The sequence below is a fragment of the Zalophus californianus genome, chromosome 1 (genome assembly GCF_009762305.2).
Source record: "Zalophus californianus isolate mZalCal1 chromosome 1, mZalCal1.pri.v2, whole genome shotgun sequence".
Lineage (NCBI taxonomy): Eukaryota > Metazoa > Chordata > Mammalia > Carnivora > Otariidae > Zalophus > Zalophus californianus.
This window is the reverse complement of record NC_045595.1, coordinates 16,701,170-16,722,923: the sequence shown is the minus strand read 5'-3', so window position 1 is coordinate 16,722,923 and position 21,754 is coordinate 16,701,170. Positions and strand designations below refer to the sequence as shown.

The window sequence follows — 21,754 nt, the reverse complement described above, 5'->3', positions numbered from 1 at the left end:
CGCTCCCCGTGTGAGTGTGTGGGGGAGAGAGCGGCGGGCGGGCGCCGGAGGGAGGGAGGGAACGAGCGAGCAAGCGACGCGGGCCGCCCCTGCCGCCGCCGCCGCGGTCGGACCAGCGGCCTCCTCCCCTCCCCTCCCGCGCGTCGCCTTGCCGCGGGGAGGGGGCTCGCGTCGCCGCCTCCAGCCGCTCCCGATGAAGCAGCTGCCGCCGCAGCCGCCTCCGAAGATGGGGGATTTCTACGACCCCGAGCACCCGACCCCTGAGTAAGTATCTGCTCCGCTGCCCCCCGCGGCCGCCCTCGGCCAGAACCCCGAGGGCGGCGCGTCCTGACGGGCGGCGGCGCGGGCCGGCTCGAGGAGTAACGGGCCCGCGGTGGACTCGCGCGGGCGGCGTGGGGAGCAGGCCCGCGCCGCCGCCGCCGCCGCCGCCTCGCCCGGGCCGCGGCGGGTCGGCGGTTGGGCCCGGCGTTGGCGCGGCTGCTCGCGTCGCAGCGGCGGTTGGGCCGGGCCGGTGGGGGAGGGGCGGCCGCGGACACGGCCTCTGCCGCCGCCGCGTCCGCACCGACCCGGCCGCTGGAGGCTCGGCGGTCTCTTCCGGCTCCCCGCGGTCCGCGCAGGCCGCGCCGCAGGCGAAGGGGCGGAGGCGGAGGAGCTGCCGGTGTCGGGAGTCAGCGAGAGGGCACCGGCGAGGGTAGGCCGCGAATCCCCGGGCTCGGGTGGAAGCCCGGCCCGTCGCCCGGCCTGTCGCCCGGCCTCCCGGCGACCGCGGCTCGGACCGGAAGGGCCTAGCGTGCCTCTCTCGGCCCGGGGCCGCGGAGGGTCCGCTCTGCCCTCTCGGGTTTGATTTTTTTCTCCTGGAACTCGATCTTGGCCTCGTAGTGCTTCCGGCTTCAGATTCTGCACCTTTGGCACTTCGGTTTTGTAATGGTGGCGAGGTTTGTGTGGCCCCGATGTTGAGGTGACACCGGGTTTGTTTTTCCGCCTGAAAATGAAATCCTCCGGAGAGGCAAACGTTCTCCTCCAGATTGTGGGATTTGCACACTTTCGGACACAACTTCCTTGGTAACAGGACCCTTGTACCCTAAATGGATGACTTTCTACTTCTCGTAAAGACTTACTTAAAAACCAAGGATCGTTTGAGGATTCTCTAAAGAGACAGCATTCTAGAAAACTGAAATCGAGTTTTGCCCGAAAGTATTTTTTCAGCCTTGGACTTTTTTTTTTTTTTTTTTCTGTGGAGGGCTGTATCTGCTACTGTATCTGATTGATACCTCCGAGAGCTTCCACTCCAGAGCCTGGATTCACTTCTTTCCCTACGCCCTCACAAGACTATTGTTTTAACATGCTATCTGAAACTCCATTTGCTGGTGTTGGTTGAAGTCTAGACCTACGAATGAATATACGACTCATTTCCAAACTTAACCGTTGGTAGGGATTTCAGATGAAACTGTCACTTTATGAGCGGAAGGATTCCAGGAGATTTGTTCTTTTGACACATTTTACCTTAGCTCTGCTATCGCTTTTTTTTTTTCTTTGAACCCTTTGCCAAAGCTTTTCAACTTGGTCCGTAATGTCTGGATCTTCCTTGATAGTTCTTAGATTCATTTGCAACACAGAAGCATTATGTTGGGATATTGATGGTTGTTTCTGCACACAGAGAAATAATTACACTACCTTTCTAGATAAACCCAACTCTTATTTTTGATAGTAAGTTGTCTCAGCATGGCTTTATCCTTTCATGGGTTCTTTGCTTTTAGGTTAACATTACCTTGATTAGATTGTTTTAATTTACTGCACAATCATCAGTCCAGTTACAAAGGTCATGTTGTATAGGCTTTTGGTGTGAGACTTGGAGAACCTCAAACCGTTCTGTATCATGATCCAATAAACACTTATTGAACAGTTGTCCTGTACAAAATAACATGCTAGCCCCCTGATTGGACTAAGTGCCTGCTTACCGTTCTTTTTACCAGGCTGTGTGGTGAAGTCCAGAACCCTTAAGGATCACATCCTTACACTTCTTGGGGAAAACATAATTTTTCGTAATGTGGGAAAATGAACTCAGAAGTGCATCTTTGATGGACATGAGTAGGGAGGAATCAAGAATGTTTATTTTTTGACACAAGGTCTTGGAGTTATTTCCTCTGCTTTTATGTCGCCACTGCTTTGCATTTTTAAGTTCCAAGGTGTGTGTGTGTAGGTATTAACCTGCATGGAGTATAAAAATAATTATAAAATGTTTTCTGTTATAATACTGTAAGAACTAGAAGGGATCTTAGTAGGCATCCTGAACAACACCTGTTTTTCAGATGGAAAAACTGAAACCTAGAGAAATGAAGTGACAGGAGATCCTCTGAGGTAGTATGTAGAAGCTAGTTAGTCATTATGCCACTGGAGGGGGAAAAGCAGTACAGTGTAGGGTTAAAGAACTTGGATTTCAGAGTCAGACATCCCTGGGTTTGAACACTAGTTGAACCTTGGACAAGTGTCTTCATCTCTCTAAGCTTGGGTTTTCTCATCTTCAAAGTAGGAATTGTGATGGTAGCAACCTCATAGGGCTTTGGGGAGGATTGGATGAGAATAATGTATGAAAAGCCCTTGGCACAGAGTGTGGCGTGTATAAATGCTTCTAGCTGGGATCATCAGGGAATACTTAAGAGGTAGGATTTTAAGTCAAGCTTGGAAAGATTAGGTGGGCTTGAGGGGGTAACGTTCCCCGGGGGAAGGAATGACTGAGTGCCCCTTTTAGACTTCGGGTAGTTTGAAATGGTTCTTAGACACATGAAGAAATTGAGGCACGAAACATAAATTCAGTTTGATTGAAGTAACTGTTGGAACCTGATGTTCTGTGTTTGTCTTGTACTCACTCTTTAATCAGTTACAGCTGTGAGACCTGGCTTTTCTTCCCGTGGCATATAGGATTGTGTTTCAGGTGAAAATGGCTGTAATCGCCTGAGTATCTGTGCATTAGGTGTCTGCTGTTGGGGCCAGGTGTTGAGGACACTGCAAATTAGATCCAGTTAAAGTCTTTAAGGAACTCTTCTAATGAGAGAGGCAAGTACTTAACAGCCATGGAAGTGCTGTTCTTTGAACATGTGCATGTCTATTTTGTGCCAAACATAGGCGCACTAGAGGTGAGTGGTGTACAAAACAAAATTTGCCCTTGTGGGCACCCCTCCTAGGGATGGGTAGTAATGAATAATACAGAATATTCAAAGGTAAGTGCTTTGAAAAATGGAGCAGGGTAAGGGGGAATCCAGAATTTCGGGGAAAGGTGATTTTTTTTTTTAAGATGTGATAATTTAAAATGAGGTAGACTGGGTGTACCTGCTTGAGAATGATGTTTAGGCAAATACTTAAAAGGGAGGGAGAGCCATGTTAATATCTGGGGTGAAAGCATTCCAAATGGAATAATTCCAAGGTGCCAAAGCAGAAGTAGTGAATTCTGCCTGGTATGGCTAAAACAGAATAAACAAAAAAGAGCAATAAATAGTAACTTGGGTCAGGGTGGGATGCAGATTCATAGTGCTTTGTAGAGTCATTATAAGGACTTTGCCCAGAGTCTTCAACAGAGGAGTTACATGGTCTGCTTTCAGCTTCAGAAGGATCACCCCCTTTGCAGGGGAGAACAGAAGCAGCAGGGAGACTTGTAATGAAGTTAGCAATCTGGAAGAGAGCTGCTGATGACTTGTAAAGGTGGTAACCAGGAGATGGTGAGAAATGATTGGATTCTGGATATACATTGAAGAATAAACCAATATGATTCATTGATAGATCAGATGTGGCATGTGAGAGAGGAGCCAAGGATGATTCCAAGGTTTTTCATCTGAGTAGTTAGAAAGATGGAGTTGCCATCAACCATGAGAGTAGGTATGACTGTGACAAGAGCAAGTTTGGGAAATAGATTAGGAGTTCAGTTTTAGACATGGTTAAGTTTGAGATGCCTGTTAGACATTCAGGTTGAATTGATAACCAGGTCAGTCTCCTGGAGTTCAGGGGAAAGGTCTGGACTGGAGATACATTTTGTGGTCATCAGCTTAGTATTAGAACCACAACACTGGACGACATTACCAAGGGAACATGTGAAGAAAGAGACAAGGACCCGGGAGTGGTCCCTTTAAATTGCAGTATTAAGAGGCTTTTATTATATAGGGTCTTAAGATGGATGGCACCTTTAAACTTAGGGGGAAAAATTACCTCTTCACTAACCTCTGACTAGAAGTTAGCATTTCTTTTAATTGCCAGTATAAAGAGCAAACTACAGTACTACCAACAGTACTTGTGATTTTACTACTAGTACAAGTCAAATATTTTTTATGATATGCTGTGGTTGTAGGTATCTCAAAATGTTTATCATTACGTCAAAACATTGATGTAAGGTAATGTAAACATTACATTATGTATATCATTACATCTCTGCATTATAGTAGAGATCTACCACTACATTGTTAAGAAGCATGTGTATTACTGTGTCACACATTTGGGGTTTTTGTTCTCAACATAATTGGTCTCATTTGTAATCCTTGTATTTTATTTTATGCATTTAAAAATATTAAGCTGAGAAGAAATCCACAGGTTTCGTTAGACTACCAAAATTTTTTTGTCCAAAGCACACAAAAAAAGTTAAACTCTGGGCTTTGGAGCTAGCTTTTAGAATCTCACCTCTTTTTTACTTAATAGCTTTATGAAACTGAGCAGGTTTCATAATTACTCTGTGCTTTGGTGTCATTATTTGTAAAGTGGGGATCATAATAGTATTTTCTGCAAAGGGTTTTATGAGGATTTAAGAATTAGGACAGTGTTAGCTCTTTTATTGTAGGTATTGGATAGAAAGAAGAGTACAGGGCATCATGATAAGAAAAGCATGGTGAATTTGGCCACAATAAAGTTTATTAACTGGGAAAAAATATTTCTACATGTTCTAAAAAATATAAAGGAGTGAGATTAGTGAAGTTCTCACAGAATTCTCGTAATTCATCTTAGTTACGGTGGGAATGGAGATGCCATAGGAAGCCAACTAAGAGAAGATACTGCTGGGAGGGTTTCCTGGTGAGACAGCCTGATGAACTATCCTAGTATTTAGAAGAAAGTATACCTCTCCAGTATTCATGTTCCTCTTTGCTCTTTTCTAGATTTCAGGCTGACCATTCTTAAACTGACACATTATGTCTTTAGAAAGGTATCAAGCAACTGTTGATACAGTTGTGTTTTACTAAGAAATACAAACTGCCAAGACATACTTTATATCCATCAGTCCATCATGCTTTCCTAGTTTCCTCAGTGGAACTTTGATATTCCCAAATTTTTTCTGCCACTTTTCACTGTACTGACTGATTTAATCTGTTCCCTTTTAAAAAATTGAAATGTATTATAATTTACTCTTTGACAGATAACAATTTTTCTTGACTTGATAACTGGTGGTGGTCCGTGAGTCTTGTCAGTTTTTGCAGAGAAGCTAGAATAGTCATATGCTGGATGGCAAAGAATGACTAGCCTGGGTTACAGAATCCAAAGTTGACCAGCTCCGTTTCTGTTAATTCTTCCAGAGTAGTGTAGAGTACCTTATTTTGTCATGCACTAAGAGCTATTATTATAAGGCTCTGAGAGACCATTCATATTAGAAACTGAACCATTACATCTGGAGTCACCAAACATCAGGTTTAGAATCCTTCCTTCCTTTGAGAGAGATCCAGGGCATAGGGGTAGGATGGGAGGGGGGCGGGAGCCAGAGTGGGACTGGGGAGGCATTTTATTTTGAAAAAATATCAAATTTGCAGAGAAGTTGCAGGAATAGCATAATGAATTTCCACATACTGTTTATCTGCATTAACCAGTAATTGAAATTTTGTCACATTTGGTTTATCTTTCTGTATAAAAGAATATACATGTTTTTATTTTTGGCTGAATCAGGTTGCAGACCTCACGATCCTTCACCCCTAAATATTTCATAGTATTACCTAAGAAAAAAACATTCTCTTGGATAACCAATAACCAGGCAATTTAATATTTGTAATGATACTGTTAACTCTTAGACTGTTCATATTTAAATTTTGCCAGTTGTCTCAACAGTGTCCTCTCTTTTCAGTCTAGGGTTACACATTGCATTTATTTATTTATTTAATTTATTTATTAAAGATTTTATTTGAGAGAGAGAGAGAATGAGAGAGAGCACGAGAGGGAAGAGGGTCAGATGGAGAAGCCGACTCCCTGCTGAGCAGGGAGCCCGATGTGGGACTCGATCCCGGGACTCCAGGATCATGACCTGAGCCGAAGGCAGTCGCTTAACCAACTGAGCCACCCAGGCGCCCACACATTGCATTTAATTGTGATGTCTCTTAGTCCTCTTTAATCTCTGAGGATAGAGCTTTAAAATTCAAGCTTTGGAGGTACTTTACTGTTGTCTTTGGATTTACCGTAATTGTGATATTTTAAGAACAATAACAGTGTCTGCTAGTACGTTTTAAATGGTTTCTTTTTTTAATTACCAGAACAATAAATGCTTATTGCAGAAGGGTAAGATAACACAGATATTAATAGAGGAAAAAGTAAAAATCCACCCTTAACATCTCTTCATTGCTCCATCTCTCCAAATCCCACATCCAAGAGGGTAGCTACTACTAACAATTTAGTGTATACCTTTCCAGATCTTTTCCCTTTTTTTTTTTTAATATAAGCAGAGTCCTACTACATATATCATTCTACCTTTTTTTTACATACTGTATCCTCTGCATATTTACATTAACATATAAGATGTACTCATTTTTAACAGGCAGTATTGAGTTGCTTTATTACGGTGTCTGGTTGTAATGTTAAGCAGTTTAAAAAGGCCTTAGGACATACTGTGCTGTGTGGAAGGCGTCTCCTTGCAAATATGTTTCCCCACTGGGTGAGTATATCTGGTAATTTTATGATAGCGTTTCAATGATTTTGTTTAGACTTTGACTTCTATACTTTTTTTTTTCTTTTTAAAAATATATTGTATATATATTTATTTCTATTCGCCCTGTCTGGTGCTGATGGATTAAGTTTTTTTTTTGTTCTGTTTTGTTTGTTTTTTTAAAGATTTTCTTTTTAAGTAATTTCTGCGCCTAACGTGGGGCTTGAGCTTATAACCCAGAGATCAAGAGTCACATGCTCCATCGACTGAGCCAGCAGATACCCCGGATTAAGTAGTTTTTATTCCTGCCCTACTTTGATTAGTTGCTTGGTTATTTTAAAAAGAAAACTCAAGGCATTTAAGTACAGTTTTTTGAAAATAGTTGGTTTGAAGCTGGCCAACTGAAAATTCAATAGGTTTGTTGTTTTTCATAATGGGGTCTATATTTGGAAGTCTACTTTCATGGATTCAAATGAGAGGCAGATTACCTTGTATAATTTTTGGTTATCGTATGCTAGTGAAATGTTGTATTTGAGTCCCTTAGGTTTGGGATTCAAGTATAATGTGTTTTAGTTTGATAGTCTTTTTTTTTTTTTAAATCAAACTAGTGTCTTTTCCAGCTAAGCAAATACATTGGTCATTGAGATGGAAGTTTAAAGTTGGTATAAATTTTTATAGATGCTTTTTATTTTAGAGTGCTTTTTCTGTCAGATGCTAACATCTCACAAGTGAAAATATCCTTGGGATCGTGTGGGTGTTGATAGGAGTGTGATCATGCTGGCAGGCTGCTGGGAGGTCTGTTTACTGGGAGCACCGCTTGTGGGCTTGCAAGAACCTGGAGCAAGTGGTGGTTTCTGACTATAGCTCTTCCCGCTGTCCGCTTCCTGCCATATGCAGTTAGATCCTCTCTTGGGGGAGGGTTGGTTGTATAGTAATCACCAATATTTGTCTCATGATTAGCTCTTTGTGGAGACCTATGGGCTAACTTGTACTTTGAGTCTTTTGTCTGATATTTGGCCTCTTAGTGAAGAGTTTTTACTGTAGTAGGCAGATGCTGCCAAGGTGAAAATTTTTATGAATTTTGTATGACTGTAAAGTAGAGCTACCATTATTTTTCATAAAGTACATAGATGGCTGCAGACCCTTTCTATGGAAATCCACTAATTCTAGTTTGGAGCACATACAGACTTTCTAAAATTACTTGGGTAAAAACATACCTCGGGGCGCTTGGGTGGCTCAGTCAGTTAAGCATCTGCCTTGGGCTGGGGTCATGATCCCAGGGTCCTGGGATCGAGCCCCACATCGGGCTCCCTGCTCGGCGGGAAGCCTGCTTCTCCCTCTCCCACTTCCCTTGCTTGTGTTCCTGCTCTCGCTCTTTCTCTGTCAAATAAATAAAATCTTAAAACAAAAACATACCTCTTCCATTATTTTATCAATTCTAGACCGGAGTATCTCTGTGAACTCTAAATCATAAGCTACACGTTTTACGATACTGCTTCTGTGCTGAAAATTATCTGTAGTAAAGAGATGAATTTTGTTGAGGTATGATAAAACATTCTGTTAGAAGTAGGTGACAGTATACCACTGAAGTTTTCCCGAAGAGAACCTTAATAGGTATGCTCTTTAGCTTAAGTTTACCATGTCCATTAGAAAATTGTTTATTGTAATTATTCAGGAAACCACTTACTGCAATCATGAAAAGTATGATGTAGTTTTTCTGGCCGATTAATAGCAGTTTGTATAAGAAAATAATGTTAATAGCTGAATATTAACACATTGAAACAGTGGTAGTTAAATATAAAACCAATGTTTCCTCAGTTATATTGCTTGTGTTCATTAGACAGTGAGACTACCAAGAAATACTTGATATCCATCTATCTTTGACTACCCTTATTAGAGAAGGTAATAATAGTGTTAGAAGATAAAAAATTGGGGCAAGAGTTGGAGCCTGGCATTTTTTTCAGTTGTGCATATGATAGCTGCAAAATTTGTTAGCTGTGTGCTTTTTGTGAAATGTACCTGTTGCTTAAGTACTTTTATTTCCATCATTACTGTTTTTCCACATTAATATTTTAAAAGATATATTTGCATGTGTGTTTTTATAATTCTCCAACTTTTAAGCTCCTTTAGGTGGTTACTAATAATGAAGCATCAAGAAAGGCTAACCATTTCATTGGAGCCTGTCTATATAAGCATTCATCCATTCTGTTGCATCATATAGACTTGTTTGGTTCTGTCTATTGCTAGGACCTACAGGATTTTGTCCCATGTACTAGCAAATCCAAGGAACATGACAAATATGTTATAGAGACTTACTCTTTTAGATGGAGGAATCCCAGTAACTAGCAGTTGGGTACATAAGTAGTATGTGCTTAGTAAATGTTTGAGTTGACCTGATTCTTCATAACTGTCATTCTAATTTTCTGATAGAGTGAATAGCAGCATTAATAATTACTGGCATCTGTCCTAAGACATTCTTAAATAACTATTGCATTAGGACAGAGAAAGTCAGGGAATTGAGTGGTATGAGTTGGGCTATGGAATGTGATTGGTGCTGAGAGAAGTTTTTATTCTTCTATTGGTCCTTGTGGAGACAAACTGATGAAAATTGGAGATCTCATGATGGTGGTCTGAGAGAGAACATGAGTGCTTCCTAAGGTAGGATAGCCTATTGTGTTTTGTGCTAGACCAGTTCCCCCCCCCCAAGCCTTTTTAGTTGTTGTTTTGTATTTGTGTTTTTTCCAGGATGCATAATCTATTTAAATTATAGCCCTTTACCCTTGCTTAGTTGTCTTTCTGTTCAAATCCTTCAATCAATAGTCTCATTTATCTCTTTATGATTAGGGGCCAAAAGGAAGTGAGGCAACTACAGTTGCAGTGATAAATCAAGGGATGTTTTGGGGTATACCATAAGGCTGTGACACTGAAAAATGGTAGAAAACTTGATAACTCTGTAATTGAGGCTTTTGTTCTCTAGGATGGCTAATGCTCTTTATATCTAGAAAACTGAAAAATTATATGCTAAGCCTTAAACTTTATGAAGCAATTATAAAGTTATAAAGTTTTTTTTCATTATAATCGAACCTTTTATTTTTAATTTTTTTTAAGATTTTATTTATTTATTTGACAGAGAGAGAGAGCGAAAGCAGGAACACAGGCAGGGAGAGTGGGAGAAGGAGAAGCAGCCTTCTCGCGGAGCAGGGAGCCCGATGTGGGGCTTGATCCCAGGACCCTGGGATCATGACCTGAGCTGAAGGCAGACGCTTAACGACTGAGCCACCCAGGCGCCCCTAATTGCACCTTTTAAAACCTGACTGATGTTAAGAAAAACTAGCTGAATTGAACTTTTGATGAATTCCTACCTTGTGATAAGGATACAGCAGTAAGTACAGTGAGCTATAGCAGGGACACCTAACCCAGACTGGTGGAAGAGGGGTGGGTAGTCAGGGAGGGCTGCCCAGAGGATGTATACTTGGCCTGAAAGAATGGGAATTAAGCAAAAAGGATGGATGGAGGGTGCTCAAGGGCCATACTGAAGGATAGGGTACATAGGGAAAATTGTCCCTATGTCCGTTTCCAGTTAGACTCCTCTGCATTTTCCCCAGTGTAAATTGCTGAGCAGCATAAGCAGTACTCATGGAGGGAGGCTTTATTACCTTACCTAATGACTTCTCATTACTGTGGCTTCCCACTTTTTTTCCCCTTAACTTGTTACCATGGTTTACCATGGCTGTGATTTTAAAGGGCATGGAAGATAGTACCTCTGATTTTATGAATTAAGGTAGGAAAAGAAGGCCCAAAGAAGTTCAAGCTATGCTCACTAGCTAGTGACTCCACCACAGCTTGAGCAAGGGTCTTTTCATTTACCAATTTGTCAAAGACTGCCTTTTTTTTAAGGGTGGGTTGGGGGGGGTGCCTGGGTGGCTCAGTCGTTAAGCGTCTGCCTTCAGCTCAGGTCATGATCCCAGGGTCCTGGGATTGAGCCCCACATCAGTCTCCCTGCTCAGCAGGAAGCCTGCTTCTCCCTCTCCCACTCCCCCTGCTTGTGTTCCCTCTCTCACTGTCTCTCTCTCTCTGTCAAATAAATAAATAAAATCTTAAAAAAAAAAAAAGTGGGTGGGGAGGCAGGGGGAGAGGGAGAATCTCAAGCAGGCTCCATGCCCAGCTTGGAGCCCAAGGAGGGGCTCTGTCCCATGGCCCTGAGATCGTGACCTGAGCCAAAATCAAGAGTCAGTTGCTTAACCAACTGAGCCACCCGGCTGCCCCAAGACTAACTTTTTAATGATACTAAGGAATAACATAGTAGCGGCCATTTATAATCAACTGGTTTCCTGTATTCTGAGTTAACTTGTTTTCCTAGGGATCTTCTGGATTAGTCTTGAGGTGCTTATAATAGTTCAATTTGGAGGGTGTGGGGGATTTACTCCTTGAGTTATTTCTTTTCTTTGACTTTGCATATATGTATACTAGAGGATTAGATGGCTGAACATCATTGCAGCAGAAGGTACACTGGATATGTGGACCATCCAGATCTGCTCCTTTGGCCAAGTGCCTTAAATAGTCTGAAATCTTCATTGGAAATGAGCTTCTAGGAACTTGTACTAAAGTGAAACTCCAGCCTTGGTTTGTTGTCATTCCATATATTAAGGAAAACCAGGAGAAGTACATGGGTAGATAACTTGCCTTTTGTTAAGAGGGCTAATGTGTATTTTTGCCTTTCTTCATGTCCTGCATAAAACCTCACTGCTGCTTGTGCTCTTTTTGTTTTACTAGTTCCTGCTCTGTCCACGTGATGAGGTAGTTCTAATTCAAGGGTTCTCTTAGGACTTTAACTCATGGTTTTTGGACAAATGGACAGAGCTCACAGGTAGTAATAATAAACATATTTGTGAGAGCATAAGATGCCAGAGACATCATTCCTCGATGCTGATCAGAGTAGTTATAGATTAATAGGAGAGGCTATGTAATCATGGTTACTTTGAAATAAACTTGTACCTAACTTGCTTGGATGTCTGTGGATACTTTTTCTATTTGAATTGTTTGGGAAATGAGACCATATTGCTCTAACTTAACTTGTTCTAAGTTGAACATCAAGACCCTAACTTAATGATTCCCTGGTTCAGAAATTTGCATTATTCAAGGTTAATTTAAAAACCAATGCTTGGGGGTACCTAGGTGGCTCATTTGCTTGAGGGTCTGACTCTTGATTTCAGCACAGGTCATAATCTCAGGGTTGTGATATCGAGCCCTATGTGGGGGGCTCGCTCTGGGCGTGGAGCCTGCTTAAAATTCTCCCTCTCCTTCTATGTCTGCCCCCCCCCAAAAAAAAACAACAAACACACACAAAAAAAACAGTGCTTAAGTCATGGAGATGATGGGGCTCCTGCGTGGCTCAGTCGGTTAAGCGGCTGCCTTCGGCTCAGGTCATGATCCCAGGGTCCTGGGATCGAGCCCCATGTCCGGCTCCCTGCTCAGCAGAGAGCCTGCTTCTCCCTCTCCCTCTGCCTGCCACTCTGCCTACTTGTGCTCTCTATCTCTCTGTCAAATAAATAAATAAAATCTTTAAAAAAAAAAAGTCATGGAGATGAAAGGTAAAAAAAATAAAAATAAAACAGGGGTTAGTAAAGTATGGCCCACAGGCCAAATCTGGTTGACCACCTGTGCTGTACCTATGAGCTAAGAGTGGTTTTTACATTTTTAATGGTGGGGGATAAAATAAAAAAAATACTTTGTGCTGTATGAAAATTATATGAAATTCAAATTTCACTACTCATAAGCGAAGTTTTATTGGAACACAGCCACATACACCCACAAACCAAACAAAATAAAAGCCAGTGCTTATTTTTATGGTATTATACAAGGGGAAAGAAGATATAAAAGATTGGTGAATGCTTAAATTGAGCCTGGATAATACTTCAAAATTTCCTGGTTAGTAAATTTTCTAATCTTTTGTATTCATCAAAAGAAAGTTTGGGGCACCTGAGTGGCTCAGTCAGTTAAGCGTCTGCCTTAGGCTCGGGTCATGATCCTGCAGTCCTGGGATCGAGTCCTGCATTGGGCTCCCTGCTCAGCGGGGTGTCTGCTTCTTCTCCATCTGCCTGTCCGCCCTGCTTGTGCTTTTTCTCTCTCCCTCAAATAAAATCTTAAAAAAAAAAAAAAAAAAGTTTGAAGAGCGTAATTAGCATTGTTTTGTTTCCGTGAAGTTTCAGGTTAGTTATGGCTTAAGCCTAGGTTTATTTATTTCTTTATTTTTTTAAAGATTTTATTTATTTGACAGAGAGAGTGATAGCGAGAGCAGGAACACAAGCAGGGGGAGTGGGAGAGGGAGAAGCAGGCTTCCCCCTGAGCAGGGAGACCGATGCGGGGCTTGATTCCAGGACCCTGGGATCGTGACCTGAGTTGAAGGCAGACGATTAACGACTGAGCCACCCAGGCGCCCCAAGCCTAGTTTTAAACTAAATTTTTTTTGAGCCCATCAATGAATATCGAATTTTGATTTTTGTAATAGGTACAGTCTAGAACAGGGGTTGGCAAATTGGCCAGTGGGCCAGATCCAGCCTGCCTGGATGTTTCAATATAGCCTATGAATTAAGAATGATTTTATATCTTTTAAATGGTTAAAAAAAACTGAAAGAATGGTATTTTGTGACATGTGAAAATGATCTGACAATGAAGTTTTTGTGTCAGTAAATAGTTATTGGAGCACAGCCATGCTCATTCATTTATTGTATATGGCCACTTTCCCACAAAAATGTCAGAGTTGAGTAGTTCTGACAGAGACTCATGGCCTGTGAAGCCTGAAATATTTACTTTCTAGGTCTTTATAGAAAATTTGCCTACGCTTGCTCTAGCACTGGTGAAAAATATATTGAGTGTCTAATTTGCAAGATTGCTTATGTACAGTTTTAAAATACGTTAAATTTTCAGGAAGGCATGGCCCGTCCTAGTTTCATGCTTTTTAGAGTGGCTTGGTAAGAAGTTCACTGTACTGCAATGTGGCATTAGTGATGAATCTCACAGTTATGTTAGAATAATTACTTCTATTTTATTATAAACTTTTAAGAAAGGAGCTTAAGCTTTCAGGCTGCTTTTCTCTATTAGTCAGAAGGTAGAATTTAATGTAAGGAATTGGTTGAAAGGGCTGCTGGAGAACTGAGAAAATGAAAAGGGGACACTGAAGGTAACAGCAACAGAAAGGCAGGAAGTAGCTGCCTATCCTAGGGCTGGAGGGAAAAGGGAAGAGGGTGTGGTTCTCAGAACCCAGAAGCTTGGAGTAGGTAGGGCCCCCTGGAGCTGAGACCTCTGAGGAAGGGTTACCTGACAACTGGTGCTGGCGTCTGAAGGGTTGTAGTCAAGCTAGTCTGGGATTGTGAAAAAAAGGTAGAAACTGGAATCAAAGCCAGGATGAAATGTATTAGTGGGTCAGTACGTGTAGGAACTGTGACCAACAGGAAGGAGCACATTCCCTCTTATTCTTCCAGTCTTTCAGTCTTCCTCTAGCACATGCTATTTGTGCCAGAGGAAAAATGTAGTTTACAGGGTCCTGATCATACTGTCACAAACAAGCGTGTAAAAGTGTCAAATAAATAAAATAAAAAGAAAGTGTGCTAGGAGCTAAAAGAAAGTATCTTAATAAAGGAGAGGTGGTCTAAACATATCAGAACATTTCTCCAAGGGGCGCCTGGGTGGCTCAGATGGTTAAGCATCTGCCTTCGGCTCAGGTCATGATCTCCAGGTCCTGGGAATTGAGCCCCACATCAGGCTCCCTGATCAGAGGGGAGCCTGCTTCTACCTCTGCCTCTCCCCACTGCTCCTGCTCGCTCTCGCTCTCTCTCTCTCTCTCTCTCTCTCTCTATATATATATATATATCTATCTCTATCTCTATCTCTCTGTCTCAAATGAATCAATAAAATCTTTAAAAAAAAAAGATTTCTCCAAGCTCCAGGTAAGAAATGATTCTAGTGTATTGGAATCTGGGAAGGTAAAAAAGAAATCCAAAGGGAAGATTTTTGGATGAGCGTTGTGAAGCATCTGGAGTTTTCTTTTTTTTAGGTCATGATGTCTATTCCCCACACGTTGCATTCTTTTTTTTTTAAACAGATTTTTTTTTTTTTTTTTTTTTTGAGAGAAAGAGTGGAGAGAGAGCATGAGTAGGGGGGAGGAGCGGAGGGAGAGGGAGAAGCAAATTCCTTGCTGAACAGGGAGCCTGAGAAGGGACTCAGTCCTGGAACTCCCGGGATCCTGAGCCGAGCCGAAGGCAGATGCTTAACCAACTGAGCCACCCAGGTGCCCCACACATTGCATTCTTTTGGAGGAATTGTTTTAAGGTGAAATCCTGGCTTTTGTTTACCTTGGTCTGTTGGGTACAATAGGAGGAAAAGACTGAAGAATGAAGACTATCTGAACTTTGTTAGATAGCAGTAAAACCCCCGATATATGAAAAGTGGGGACTTTCTCTATATGTTTCAATTTTGGATTGTCTGCTACCCAACAGGAGAAAAATAAATCCAGTTATCAATTATTTAGGAAATAAGGGGTTCCAAATAGTATAAAGCCAATTTGTACATCTTCTAGTTAGTGTTTCTCAAACTATTAGTCTGTCATGGATTGGTATATTTTATTTTAAGATTTTATTTATTTGCCAGAGAGAGAGAGAGAGTGAGAGCACAAGCAGGGGGAGCAGCAGGCAGAGGGAGAAGCAGGCCTCCCGTTGAGCAGGAAGCCCGATGTGGGACTCGATCCCAGGATCCTGGGATCATGACCTGAGCCGAAGGCAGACGCTTAACTGACTAAGCCACCCAGGCGCCCCTGAAGTGAAAAATTAAGACATTCAGAATCCAGCACCACTGGTTGAACAGTTATGTATCTTCATTGTGGTGGTGGTTACATGAATCTATGTATGGAATAATTGTGCATAGAACTGTATGCACACACACATGAATATGAATGCAGATTGAGAAGAATGGTGAAAAGTGAATTAGGTCTAGTCTGGGTAACAGTAATGTACCAATGTGAATTTCCTGGTTTTGATATTGGACTCCAGCTACATAAGATGTTACCAAGGGAGGGGGCTGGGTGAAGTGTACAGAGACTCTTTGTACTATTTTTGCAACTTCCTGTCAATCTGTAGTTATTTCAAAATAAAAAGCTTAAAAAAGTATAAGCCTACTGATCACTGGTCAAGGTAAAATTGCTATAAAAGTTTGCAGACTCTAGTCTCAATTTCTGTACTTATGGATGTGTAACAAACTTAGCCAGTTGACACTGGCGAAAAGACTACAGTTAAGTGTTAACTCCCCTTTCCTTCTGCAGCTACTTTGTATTTTTACCATTCTCTTCAATCTCTTTCATCTTCTACTTCTACTTCTCTACTCATTTGTTCAAAATTATTTACTGTGCACCTTTTTAGTGCCAAGACCTGGGGATATAAAAATGAGCAAGGTCCTTACTATTTATGCTTATTTTCTAAAAGTGGAGACTTTAAAATTGAAGGAAGTATAATTAATATGCAATATCTTACTGGTTTCAGGTGTATTTCATAGTGATTCATATTTTTATACATTATGAGTAAAGACTGTTGCTAATGAAAGAATCTTACAAATATGTAATTCAAATTGCTAAAGGTTCCCATTTATTGAGTACTAACTATATGCCAGGCACTATATGGAGGATTTTAAATAGATATTCTCCTTTGATCCTCTCTTTGAAGTAAATATAGTACTACTATTTCAGTTTTATAAACTCTTTGGCCACCATTTTTCTTAGTAAGTGTTAAAAAGTACTGGAGTTGGTATTCAAATTCGGGTTGACTGACTTTCAGGGTTTTGCTTTAACCTCTTAAACTGTAATGCCTCCCCATCAACACATAATGGAGGAGAAAAGGAATTGGGACATACCTTCTGGTAGGAAGGCACTAGAAAGGCCCTAGAGTGGAAAACTTATGCTGAACTGTATAGGTCTTTTTTTTTTTTTTTTTAAGATTTTATTTATTTGAGAGAGAGTGAGCAAGCAGGAGGAGGAGCAGAGGGGGAGGAAGAGGGACAAGCCGACTCTGTGCTGACCATGGAGCCCAATGCGGGTTTCCATCACAGGACCCTGAAATTATGACCTGAGCCAAAACCAAGAGTCAGATGCTCAATGGACTGAGCTGCTCAGGCATTACTTCGTCTTTTTCATCATACTCGTTAATGGTGTTTACAGTTGTCCATTTTGGTTTTCCTTGCTCTCATCAGTATAGATGTAGATATGAAAACCAGCTGCCTACTTTGACTTTTGTATATGATATTAGCTACTGCCTACTAAAAAAGAAAAGAAAAAAAGATACTGGCTAGTGTTGTTAATTCCAGGTCCAAGTCCTTCTGTCATTTTACCCTTGGTTGTTTCTATGAGGTGTACATCTACCTTGTCAGTTGGTAATATTTCTCTCATAGAGAATAAGATTTGACCTCTTCTAGTGAGCTTTTGATGGCACTTAACATCTCTCTGTGATTAGTGGAATATTTTTAAGTGGCTAGGGACTTGGTGGCTAGGGCTGTGGACCAACTGCATTTTCTTAAATTCTTGTGTAGTATAACTTGACATTTGAGACCTAAAACCCCCATGGGATAGAAGTTGTGATACAGTTGTTTTATAGATGAACCAAACCAACTTTATATTCTACATTATTTTATAAATCTTATGTATCTGGAATTTGGTATCTAGAAGTAGAAATTGTAATCAGATTTCTAATTTGCCAAATGATGTACAAAATACTCTATTGTTTTTTAATGTTTACCTTGAGAACTCAAAAAGATTTTTCTCAGGAGATGGAAATACAGCACTGTGGTGACTTATCCTAAAGATTGGCAAATGGGTGGAAAAGAGATTTAAATATTCAGAATATTAATATTTTCCTTTGAGTTAAATGGTTTTATATCTACTGTTGCCAAATTTTTGCTTTTTTAAAATTTTTTCTCAACTGCGAGTCTTTGCAAATTAAATGACCCCTAAAATAGAACTATGTGTTGATGCTATTTATCAAAAGTTAATTTATAGAAAATATTTTCCATCATAGCATAATGTTCACTGTGGTTACATATTTATGACATATATTTTATTGTTGGGTAATGAAATTCTATGCAACCATAGAAATAAAGTCTGAATCAGATGGGTAAATCCTGGATTATTTCTGCTTGGGTAAAGGGATTAATGCTCAGCCACAACCAGGTGAATGGGTCCTGATTGTGGGTAGGTGGATGATTGGATGGTAACAGGAATATATAAGTTTTGCCAGCACATTTTTTTTTTTTTTTTTAAGCATATGTGCTGGTGAAGTGAGTACTTGCTAGTATGCTTCTAACCATCCACCCTTACTTGGTACATGTGGACGCATGGTCCCTTGAGGTTTACTTATTTGGGGATTAGTTATCCTCTCTTGTATTACAATTAAACATTAACATTTTTTTATTATAGAAAATTTCAAAACATTCATACGAGAGAGAATATATAGTACAATGAATACTCCGCCTGCCCCTGCCCAGTATACTCACCCAGCTTCAATAGTTACTAACACTTCGCCATTTAGGTTTCATTTATCCCCATTTTTTGTTGTTGTTGTTGTTGTTACTGGAATATTTTGAAGCACCCCAGATATTCTTTCATGCTTTTATATTTCTAAGAGATAAAGGCTTTTTATTTTTACTTTTTTTTTAAGATTTAATTTATTTGAGAGAGAGAGAGAGAGAATGTGAGTGAGTGTGAGAGAGAATCTGAGGCAGACTCTGCTCTGAGTGCAGAGCCTGACGTGGGGCTTGATCACACAACTGCAAGATCATGACCTAAGCTGAAACCAAGAGTCGGGTGGTTCAGTTGGTTGGGCACCTGACTCTTGATTTCAGCTCAGGTCATGATCTTAGGGTCTTGGGATCGAGTCCCACATTGGGCTCCCTGCTTAGTGGGGAGCCTGCTTCTCCCTCTCCCTCTGCCTGTCCCCTCACTAGTGCTTGTGTGTATGCTCTCCTCTCTCTCAAGTAAATAAAATCTTAAAAAAAAAAAATAACCACAATAGCATTATCATGCCTCGTGCAATGGCAGTAATTCTTTACTGTTACTTAATTTCATTTTTTTTTAAGTTAGGATCTAAATCATGTGATTACCAGATTTCAAATCTCTTAGTCTATAATAGTACCCTTATTACATTTATTGGCCCTGTGCATCCTTATGGTGTCCTTTAACATGTTTTTCTGTTACCCATATTTCTTGGAGACTGGTAGTTACATTAGACTCCAACTCCAGCTTTTTATTGATTACCTATTGCATCATGTCAGGGGATACATATCAGGTTGTCTTATTTTAGTGATAGCAAAATTAACCAGTGGATTATGGTGTAGTCATTCTGATCCATCTGTTACAAAGTTCCCCATCAACCTTTCACCTACTGATTTTAGTTACCATTGATGATTGTTGAATTTATTAGAATCCTACTGATTGTGCTGAAATACAGTTCATATGAGAAAGGAAAAATACTGAGTTCTTTTCCTTTGTCAGTTTTCAGATGAGTGGATGTCTATTGGCAATCTAACCTCCAAAGGTGATCAATGGGGACTTATTTTTTTTATGAGTTTATCTTTATATGTTTGTTGTACTTTGATACATCGCACTCTTTTTGTTCTTAGTGTTGCTTAAATTGCCTCATTTTTGTCCAGTAGAAATCTTTTCAGATTGGTTTCTATGACCTTTTACATGATCATGGTAATCTTTGATAAATTCCTTGGCCCTAGCTCATTTATACACTTTTTTACCTCAGTCCTGGAGTCAACCATTTCTTCTGTGAGCCTTGGTTCCTTTTAGTGAAAATGGTATTTAGAGACCATAATCTAAATACTAGTCATGCTACTTACGGCTACTGGGTTGTCAATGCTTAGGCCTTTTCATTGGACAGTTAAGATACATGTATTTTTTAGGAAAAAAAAAACTTTACAGTTCATACGGATTTTTCTTCCTTTTTTTTTTTAAAGATTTTTATTTATTTATTTGACAGAGAGAGATACAGTGAGAGAGGGAACACAAGCAGGGGGACTGGGAGAGGGAGAAGCAGGCTCCCTGCTGAGCAGGGAGCCCAATGCGGGGCTCCATCCTGGGACCCTGGGATCATGAACTGAAGGCAGATGCTTAACGACAGCCACCCAGGTGCCCCACATACAGATTTTTCCAATTCATATTGAAGAGTTTTTATTTTAAAACTTATATTACTTTTACGTTGAAAATCTTAGTTCCTAATGACATTAATGGAATAATTTGCTTTATTTATATATGACAGGGTTTTTTTTTAAGATTTTTTTTTAAAGATTTTATTTATTTATTTGAGAGAGAATGGGAGATAGCACGAGAGGGAAGAGGGTCAGAGGGAGAAGCAGACTCCCTGCTGAGCAGGGAGCCCGATGTGGGACTCGATCCCGGGACTCCAGGATCATGACCTGAGCCCAAGGCAGTGGCTTAACCAACTGAGCCACCCAGGTGCCCTAAGATTTTTTTTTTTTTTTTTTTTTTTTATCTATTTGACAGAGAGAGAGATAGTGAGAGCAGGAACACAGCAGGGGGAGTGGTAGACGGAGAGGCAGGCTTCCTGCCAAGCAGGGAGCCCAATGTGGGACTGGATCCCAGGACCCCGGGATCATGACTTGAGCCGAAGGCAGATGCTTAACAACCTAGCCACCCAGGTGCCCCACATACAGATCTTTCCAATTCATATTGAAGAGTTTTTATTTTAAAACTTATATTACTTTTATGTTGAAAGTCTTAGTTCCTAATGACATTAATGGAATAACTTATTTGCTTTATCTATTTATAGATGACAGGTTTTTTTTAAGATTTTTTTTTTTAATTTATCTATTTGACAGAGATAGAGATAGTGAGAGCAGGAATACAGCAGAGGGAGTGGGAGACGGAGAAGCAGGCTTCTTGCCGAGCAGGGAGCCCAATGTGGGACTGGATCCCAGGACTCTGGGATCATGACCTGAGCCGAAGGCAGATGCTCTAACGACTGAGCCACCCAGGCGCCCCTGTATATGACAGTTTTGATAAGACTACTAACAGCTTAAGATTTGTTTTTTTACCCTCAGGATGTATTTCAGTAAGGTGTTTGTAGTCAGAATAGTTTAGTTTAGCTTTTCTTTGTGTTTATGCCAATCACCAATTTGGTATAGTTTTTTATAGTTTGAGTTTCTAGAAATTATTATTTTTTTTACTTTCTCATTTTAAAAAAAATGCAAGGTTTTACATGTTTCCAAAGTTACTGCAATAAAAGAATGTTCAAAGAGGAATAACTTTCATCCCTGTTTTCCTTTCACCATTTACTTTAATACGTAATCATTATGTTTAATTATTGTTGAGTCTTCCATTTTCCATTTTGAAAATAGAAGCATACAAAACATACTGTTTTGTGTCTTGCTGTTTCATTTAACAATATATTCTGGAGATCATACCAGAGCAGTATACAGAGCTCTTCATCATTGCTTTGTCTGCTATATACTGCTTCACTGAATGGATGTACCAGAGTTATTCAGCCACTCTTGGTGAACGTTTAGGCTAGTTCCAGTCTTTTGCTCTCACATGGATAACCTTTGCATTTTATTTTAACCTTCATTTTCTATGCATGAAATGGTGAGAGACGGTGTAATCAGTGCATTGTAATCCACAATGATCTTACTTTAGCATTGGGGCTTTGCCTTGTAAGAGTAAGTGTTTCAGCACTTGTTTGTTTTGAGGCATGGGTATCTTTGTCATACTTGTGCCTGTGTTAGTTGACTACCTTTCTCTTTCACACCTCGAACATTAATTTGCTATTTTTGGGAAAATGCTTAAACTTGACAACAATCAGAAAATAAATGATGGCTGTT

At 40.5% G+C, this 21,754-nt stretch overlaps 1 protein-coding gene across 4 annotated transcripts in view; it reads left to right on the top strand.

Moving 5' to 3' along the window:
- The first annotated feature begins 48 nt into the window (after positions 1-48).
- Positions 49-21,754, top strand: part of SETD2 (SET domain containing 2, histone lysine methyltransferase) — a 125,499-nt gene continuing 103,793 nt past the window's right edge. For all 4 annotated transcript variants that reach the window (XR_003517985.2, XR_003517986.2, XR_003517987.2 and 1 more), the window contains exon 1: positions 49-264. Coding sequence is in view for 1 of the 4 variants with exons in the window: in XM_027583187.2 (XP_027438988.1) it covers positions 194-264 (71 nt within the window). In the remaining 3 variants the exon portion in view is untranslated. The remainder of the gene's footprint in view (positions 265-21,754) is intronic.